Source organism: Schistocerca cancellata, chromosome 3, assembly GCF_023864275.1.
Source record: "Schistocerca cancellata isolate TAMUIC-IGC-003103 chromosome 3, iqSchCanc2.1, whole genome shotgun sequence".
Taxonomy (NCBI): domain Eukaryota; kingdom Metazoa; phylum Arthropoda; class Insecta; order Orthoptera; family Acrididae; genus Schistocerca; species Schistocerca cancellata.
Window position 1 is genome coordinate 470,961,069 of NC_064628.1, and position 8,738 is coordinate 470,969,806.

At 43.4% G+C, this 8,738-nt stretch overlaps 1 protein-coding gene across 2 annotated transcripts in view; it reads right to left on the reverse strand.

Moving 5' to 3' along the window:
• LOC126175241 (uncharacterized) overlaps positions 1 to 8,489 on the reverse strand; it is a 39,042-nt gene extending 30,553 nt beyond the window's left edge. For both annotated transcript variants that reach the window (XM_049921881.1, XM_049921880.1), the window contains exon 1: positions 8,412 to 8,489. In XM_049921881.1, coding sequence (XP_049777838.1) covers positions 8,412 to 8,450 — 39 coding nt within the window. In that variant the 5' untranslated portion in view covers positions 8,451 to 8,489. The remainder of the gene's footprint in view (positions 1 to 8,411) is intronic.
• Between the last annotated feature and the right edge of the window lie 249 nt (positions 8,490 to 8,738).

Below are 8,738 nucleotides of genomic sequence, written 5' to 3' on the forward strand. Positions count from 1 at the left end.
CCATTCAGCGCACATTGTTGAACAAGGGGCTCCACAGCAGATGACGCCGCGTGTTCACACGTTGGCTCAACAACATCGTCAGTTACGACTGTAGCGGTCTCGGGATCATCCAGACCGGACTCTGTATCACTGGAAACGTGTCGGCTTGTCGGATGAATAACGTTTTCGCTTCACCAAGCCGATGGTCGTCTCCACAAACGGCGAACGGCGGCTCTATACGTGCACCGCGCCACGGAAGCAGGCTGGTGGGAGCAGTATTAAGGTATGGGAGACATTCTCCTGCGCTTGCATGGGATCGGTGGCACTTACTTAACACACCATGCCAGCTGTAGACCACCTGCATCACTTCATGCTAGATGTCTTCCCTAACGCCGATGTCATCTTTCAACAGTGTAATTGTCCGTGTCTCGAAGCCAGAATGATGCTACAGTGGTTCGAGGAGTATGATAGTGAAATTACTTTAATGTCATCCGCCTGATGTGGATCCGATAGTTCCGTCTGCGCCGCTATCGAGCGCCACCATTGCGGTTAGTCGGTTGGTTGGTTTGGGAAAGGGGACCAAACAGTGAGGTTGTTGGTCCCATCGGATTAGGGAAGGATGGGGGAGGAATTCGGCCGTGCTATTTCAAAGGAAACCATCCCGACATTTGTCTGAAGCGATTTAGGGAAATCATAGAAAACCTAAAACAGGATGGCCTACGCGGGTTAGAACCGTCGTCCTCCCGAATGCGAGTCCAATGTGCTGACCACGGCGCCACCTCGCTCGGTGACCGGTCAGTTATCTACAGCGAATTACATGAGTTGTGCGTAAACACCTGGTGCCACAAAGCTCCACAAATCTACCAACGAACTGTAGAATCGATGATACCCAGAATCGGCACATATACCTAGGAAACAGAAGTTCGACAACATTACATTGATACAGGGTTGATCCGAGATGGAAACGGGAAATCATGAGGAAACGGTTGTTCCCCCATCCCAACAATCATACATGACGAGCCCCTTGAGCCGTCCACAGCAGGATTGTTTACATCAACGGATGCAGGAAGCAACACGTCAGGAAACAACACAAGAACAGCTGAGAGAAACCAAAGCAGCTACTGAAACATGTAAACAGGGAAGTATAGTTTGCCACAGAATACAAAAAACTCTCAGGAAAGGGCGCGGAGGGAAGTAACAACTACCAGAAGGCTACAAATCCTCAAGTTGTTGCGAAGATACCACGCGAGAAAGTCAAATACAGTCGAAATGTGACAAGTAGAAAAAATAGGAAAAATGCGGAAAGAAAATACGAAGATGACGAGAATTGAGGAACATAAAGTGAACCTACTGGGAATGACTCTGGTTAAGAAATTAAATTGGGGCATAACAAGGAAAATCAAAACTGAAAAATAAGTTTGCAATGGACAATACTATAGTGCTGCCTCTCCTGAAGCTTGGATGTTACAATGAACGTAGATTAGCTGCAGGAACAATCATTGGCAACGACCCATCTGTAAAATGTAGAAAACAACTTAACCTGGTCACAGGAAATTGAATCGTTGGACGTGAGCATGCAATCATTTCATATAGCGACTGTCAATATCAATCGAATTCAATCAGACGTAAAATTAAAATGCGTAACCCTTTATTTCTATTCTATGGATGTAGACGTAGTTCTTAGCCAAGAAGTGATCGCACCAAATATTTCTGACATATTTGGATTTTATGAGATCCTCAGTATTGGTGAAGTATCTGGAACGCCGATTCTATACAGAAAGGGTGGTATATAATGTGTGGTTCAAACGTACGTAGAGTCAGGAAGAGGCATTGCTGCCCTGACATGGGGATGAGCGCCTTCTCACCATATGCGCCCCAACGAGTACAGATGGTAGGAGAGCGAGAAGTGAGTTATTTCGACACGAAATCAGAGTCGTTACTGATGTATGTCGAGATATACAGGGTGTTACGAAAAGGTACGGCCAAACTTTCAGGAAACATTCCTCACACACAAATAAAGAAAAGATGTTATGTGGACATGTGTCCGGAAACGCTTAATTTCCATGTTAGAGCTCATTTTAGTTTCGTCAGTATGTACTGTACTTCGCTCAATGGAGCATGTTATCATGATTTCCTACGGGATACTCTACCTGTGCTGCTAGAACATGTGCCTTTAACAAGTACGACACAACATGTGGTTCATGCACGATGGAGCTCCTGCACATTTCAGTCGAAGTGTTCGTACGCTTCTCAACAACAGATTCGGTGACCGATGGATTGGTAGAGGCGGACCAATTCCATGGCCTCCACGCTCTCCTGACCTCAACCCTCTTGACTTTCATTTATGGCGGCATTTGAAAGCTCTTGTCTACGCAACCCCGGTACCAAATGTAGAGACTCTTCGTGCTCGTATTGTGGACGGCTGTGATACAATACGCCATTCTCCAGGGCTGCATCAGCGCATCAGGGATTCCATGCGACGGAGGGTGGATGCATGTATCCTCGCTAACGGAGGACATTTTGAACATTTCCTGTAACAAAGTGTTTGAAGTCACGCTGGTACGTTCTGTTGCTGTGTGTTTCCATTCCATGATTAATGTGATTTGAAGAGAAGCAATAAAATGAGGTCTAACATGGAAAGTAAGCGTTTCCGGACACATGCCCACGTGTCTCAGTTTCTTCAAAGATGCAACATCAACCAAATGGATTGACCGGCACAATTTCCAGCTAACATATTTTCTTTCTTTGTGTGTGAGGAATGTTTCCTGAAAGTTTGGCCTTACCTTTTTGTAACACCCTGTATACTATGTGATCAAAAGTATCCAAAAAATGGTTCAAATGGCTCTGAGCACTATGGGACTCAACTTCTGAGGTCATTAGTCCCCTATAACTTAGAACTAGTTAAACCTAACTTACCTAAGGACATCACACACATCCATGCCCGAGGCAGGATGCGAACCTGCGACCGTAGCGGTCTCGCGGTTCCAGACTGCAGCGCCTAGAACCGCACGGCCACTTCGGCCGGCTCAAAAGTATCCGGACACTTCCCAAAATCAACGTTTTTCATATTAGGTGGATTGAGCTGCTCCATATCAGAGACCTCAGTAGTCATTAGACATCGTGAGAGAGCAGTATGGCGTGCTCTGCGGAACTCACGGACTTCGAACGTGGTCAGGTGATTGAGTGTCACTTGTTACAGACACCTGTACCCGAGGTTTCCACACTCCTAAACATCCCTAGGTCCACAGTTTCCGATGTAATTGTGAAATGGAAACATGAAGGGACATGTGGAGCACTAAAGCGTACAGGCCCACATCGTCTGTTGACTGACAGAGACCGTCGACAATTGAAGAGGGTCGTAATGTGTAGCAGGCAGACATCTATCCAGACTATCACACAGGAATTCCAGACTGCATCAGGTTCCACTGCAAGGACTATGACACGCTGGCCGTGGTGGCCGCGCGGTTCTAGGTGCTTCAGTCCGGAACCACGCTGCTGCTGTGGTCGCAGGTTCGAATCCTGCCTCGGGCATGGATGTGTGTGATGTCATTAGGTTAGTTAGGTTTAGTAGTTTTAAGTCTAGGGGACTGACGATCTCAGATGTTAAATCCCATAGTCCTTAGAGGCATTTGAACCATTTTTGAAGTACTACGACGGTTAGGCAGGACGTGTGAAAACTTGGATTTCATGGTCGAGCGGCTGCTCATAAGCCACACAACACGCCGGTAAATGCCAAACGACGCCTCACTTGGTGTAACTAGCGTAAACATTGGACGATTGAACAGTGAAGAAATGTTGTGTGGAGTGACGAATCAAGGTACACGATGTGGCGATCCGATTGCTGAGTGTGGATACGGCGAATGCCTGGTGAACGTCGTCTGCCAACGTGTGCAGTACTGACAGTAAAATTCGGAGGCGGTGGTGTTATGGTGTGGTCCTGTTTGGGTGGAGGGGGCTTGCATCCCTTGTTGTTTTGTGTGGCACTATCACAGTACAGTCCTACATTGATGTTCTAAGCATCTTCTTGCTTCCCGCTGTTGAAAAGCAATTCGGGGATGGCGACTGCATCTTTCAACACGATCGAGCACCTGTTGATAATGCGCAGCCTGTGGCGGAGTGGTTACAAGGCAATAACATCGCAGTAATGGACTGGCATCCACAGAGTCCTGACCTGAAGCTTATAGAACACCTTTGGAATGTTTTGGTACGCAGATTCGTGGCAGGCGTCACCGACCGACATCGATACCTCTACTAAGTACAGCACTCCGTGAAGAACGGGCTGCGATTCCCCAAGAAACCTTCCAGTACCTGACTGAATGTATGCCTGCGAGAGTGGAAGCTGCTATCAAGGATAAGGGTGGTCCAACACCACGTTGAATTCCAGCATTACCGATGTAGTGCACCACGAACCTGTAATTTTCAGTCAAGTGTCAGGATATTTTTGATCACATAGTGTAACAGTCAGAGACTTCTATTAAGTGATAAGGAAATAGGACCAGACCATGAGCTATAAATTCTGCCCAGAGTTAAAAACTTTAACAGGTGGCTTAGAGCTTTAAGGCACTTGGATGTACCTAGACCTTAATGTTACATGCTACACGTACGTCAGTAGCCAGTCTGCCAGTAAACTAGACAGAATTTACTTCTCCAAAGCTACGTTAAATAACCTACGAGATTCTGAGGCCGCTCATCTTTGCCGACCATTGCACTTGCCATGTAACCGTTACGTACACCAGACAGAAAATTTTCTAGGGTGTGGCGTATGGCGGTTGAGTGTGTCGCTACTTGGCGATAATATATTAAGGCAGGAAATTCAAGACATTTGGGAGCAAATGTTTCGATAGACGAACAGGCATCGACAAAGAGTGCTACAGTGGACGGACTGGGCAAAGACGCAAATAAGGATACGTATCATCCAGTTTGCACAGAATAAATCATACTGGAGGAGAAATACTGTCGAAATCTTACTTTACAATTTTACAAGAACTATGCGATCGACCGGATGCTCTAAGCCCACTCCCCCCTTAAAAAAAGGAATTAAATAGCAAATAACAGCAGCAGTTCGCGAAACTTTACTTGTTATTAAAGTGCGGGCTCCAGATATCAATGACATCAATCATGAAATTACATCCGTCTATCACATAATAAGAGAAACCAAAAGGATCAAACAAAAATTGATTCCTAAGCTTCTAGATGATGATGGAAATGAATATTTTCAACAAAGCACGATCAAGGAATACGTTGTGAAATATTATAAGGATCTCTACTCAGCACCGAATGTAGAAGAGACATCGACAGATTACTTTTTGAACAGTATCACTTCGTGTTCTGAATCAAGAGATAACGAAGAACTAATCGCTAGGATAACAAATCAGGATGTCAAACGTATTATCATCAACGCTCCGAAGAGGGAAGCTGCTGGATTACAACGAATGCCTATCGAATGTTATGAACAGTTTGAGAAGGAAGGAAGGAAGACTGAGTTTAATCTCCTGTGGACACCGTGGTTATGAGAGACGGAGCACAATCTCGGATTGTCTCATGGATGAGGAAGGATATCAGCTGTGCCCTTTTAAAGAAACAATCCCGGCATTTGTCTTGAGCAACTTAGAGAAATCACGGAAAACCTAAATCTGGAGGGCTGGACGCGGGTTTGAACCGTTATCCTCCCGAATGGTTCAAATGGCTCTGTGCACTATGGGATTTAATAACGGAGGTCATCAGTCCCCTTAGAACTTAGAACTACTTAAACCTAACTAACCTAAAGGCACACATCTATGCCCGAGGCAGGATTCGAACCTGCGACAGTAGCGGTCGCGCGATTCCAGACTGAAGCGCCTAGAACCGCTCGGCCGCTCCGGCCGGCTGTCCTCCCGAATGCAAGTCCACTGTGCTAACTACTGCGCCACCTCGCTCGGTGAACAGTACGATGAAATCTTAGTAAATATCGTCTTCCTCCCGCAGTTTACGAGGGAATCATTATCATATGAAAGACTGCCCAGAGTAATAGGACGAAAATTCCCGTCCTCTTACGTTGCTCAACGCCGACTTAAAAAATTTAACAAACGTTATAAACAACAGAATAAAGCAAATACTAGGTAAAGTAATTGGAGCGTACCAAACCAACGCATTACAAGATGGTCAATGGGAAATATTCTAGACAAGTACAGAGGTATCATACATTTAACATGGATATACAAAACGAGATTGAATATGCATGACAAGATTAGCAACAGCTTTTCTAGATTTTAATAAAGGCTTTGACAGGGCTTATCAACAGGTTTTATTTCGAACTATGGGTAAAATAGGTTTTAGTGAAGCACTTACAAAGCTGATAAAAATGCATAGCTGAAGTAGGACAGAGACTGAAGATTAATGGGCAACTGATAGCTTCAGCGCCGATTAAACAATGTCGCTGCTCGCCACAGCAGTAGAACGTTTATTGAAAAAATTCCATAGTACCCTGCAAAGTCTTGAGACACTTAACATAAAAACAGTTTGCCAAGCTTATGCAGATGACGTGAGTGTGATCGTCAGTTCCAGGGAAGACGTTGACACAATCAAACGAACAATAAAGAAGTTTGAAGATGCAACTGGAGCAAAAGTTTTGGGACCAGTTCCAACACATCAAAAATAAGGCTTCTAGGTTCCCAAACCGAATACATGGACTAAACCTAGCTACAGCCACGAAAGAGATTAAACGTCTATGGATCACGCTGATCTTTAGTCCAAAGGATATGGTCAAAATGAATTGGTGAATGAAACATTCCGCACTACGGCATCCTATCAAAGATCACATCTAGCGTAATTTTAATTGAATACAGAGAGTAACCTTTCTCCATGCGTACTTACTGAATTTAGTATAATGTAATACATTGCTACAATATATACATAATATACAATATAATACATGCATAATACACGTAATTTTCCATTACAACAAATTTAGGAAATAAAATACGGGTATTAGCTCTCGCTTATTTATATAACTGGGGAATATCTTTCAAGTCACGCACAAGAAAACAACCATAGGGCGACTTCAGATGGATTAGGGATCAAAGAGGTTGAATCACAGTGCACAACTATCTTCACTAGGAGCACAGCTGGAATACTCCGAGACAACAGTCCAAGCATTACAAAAAATTATTTTATATCCGAATTACTTGAGATTGCAACGACAAGAATCCACCAACGAACATCGGCCGCATCAACAAGCCATTGGTATACATCCGTCGATATTTTACAGAAATAAGTTACAAATTTTTTTAGGAGATAGGTTAAGGAAAGACGAACCTACGTCTATAGCATTTGTATACTTAGAGAAAGCATTTGACAGTGTTGACTGGATTACCGTCTTCGAAATTCTTCAGTTGGGAGGGGTAAAATACTGGGCGCCAAAGGCTGTTTACAACTTGTAAAGAAACTAGATAGCAGTTGTAAGGGTCGAGGGAAATGAGAGGAAAGCAGTGGTTGAGAAGGGAGACAGGGTTTTAGCCTGTCCCCGATGTTACTGAAACTATACACTAAGCAAATAGTATAGGAGCCCAAAGAAAAATCTGATGTAAGAATTAAAATTAATGTTTTCCGATGATATTGTACTTCTGTCAGAGACATCAGAAAGACTTGGAAGAGCAACTGAAAAGACTGGACAAGGTCTTGAAATGAGGATATAAGACGAACGTCAACAAAAGCAAAACATGTCGAATTGAATCAAGTCATGTTGAAGAAATTAGATTAGGAAACGAGACACTTAAGGCAGTAGACGAGTTTTATTATTTGGACAGCAAAATAGATGATGACGTCGAACTAGAGAGCATAGAAAATGTAGACTGGCAATGGCAAGTAAAGTGTTTTAGCAGAAGAGCAATTTGTTAACACTGAATATAGATTTCAGTGTTAGGAAGTCTGTTCTGAAAGCATTCGTGTTGAGTTTAGGGATTTATCAAAGAGAAACATGGACGATAAACAGTTTAGGCAAGAAGAGAATAGAAGCTTTAGAAATGTGGTACTACCGAATAACGCTGAAGATTAGGTGGGTAGACCACGTAAGTAATGAGAGGGTACTGAAAGTTACGCTGTTTTAAATAGGCCGACCTGTATTCGGAAGGATGGAGGTTCCAGTCTTCATCTGGCTATTCTAATTCATGTTTTTCGTAGTTTGCCAAAATTACTTCAAGCAAATTTCCACTATATGGACTCGACCTTCTGTCTGTCCTATCTTTGTACCGTGGATATGTAAATATCTGTATATGTCTTTTTTTCTTGTTATGAAATTGTAATATCTTGACATGTTCAGTATCTTTGTTAAAGTGATATGCGGCTCGACAGAATTACTACTACTACTACTAATGCATCGAACCTCCTCCTACGCATACACACTGACTCAAATACTGGGTCGAGCACATTAACGTAGATAACCCAATATAACTTACGGCAAAAACTTCTAGTCCAACAAACTTTCGTCGTTCCATTATTACGAGCACAGAGCAACACGTTATGTTCCCGAGCCTCACACGTAACTACTGAGATTCTGAGGAAGCCAGTTAACAGATAAAAGGCGGACGCAAACAACTCAAGTACTTTTATCAATTTAGTTGCAATCTTTGACGCAGGTATCAGATGTGTTGACAGTCGGGCTTATCTCTATACTGAAGAGAGCATAGACTGACATAAATTAATTGTATTCATTGAACTCTGCTAAAACCCTTGTATTAAGATAACTCGTGTTCTCACACTCCCGTTGTCAGTAGTGGCGATAA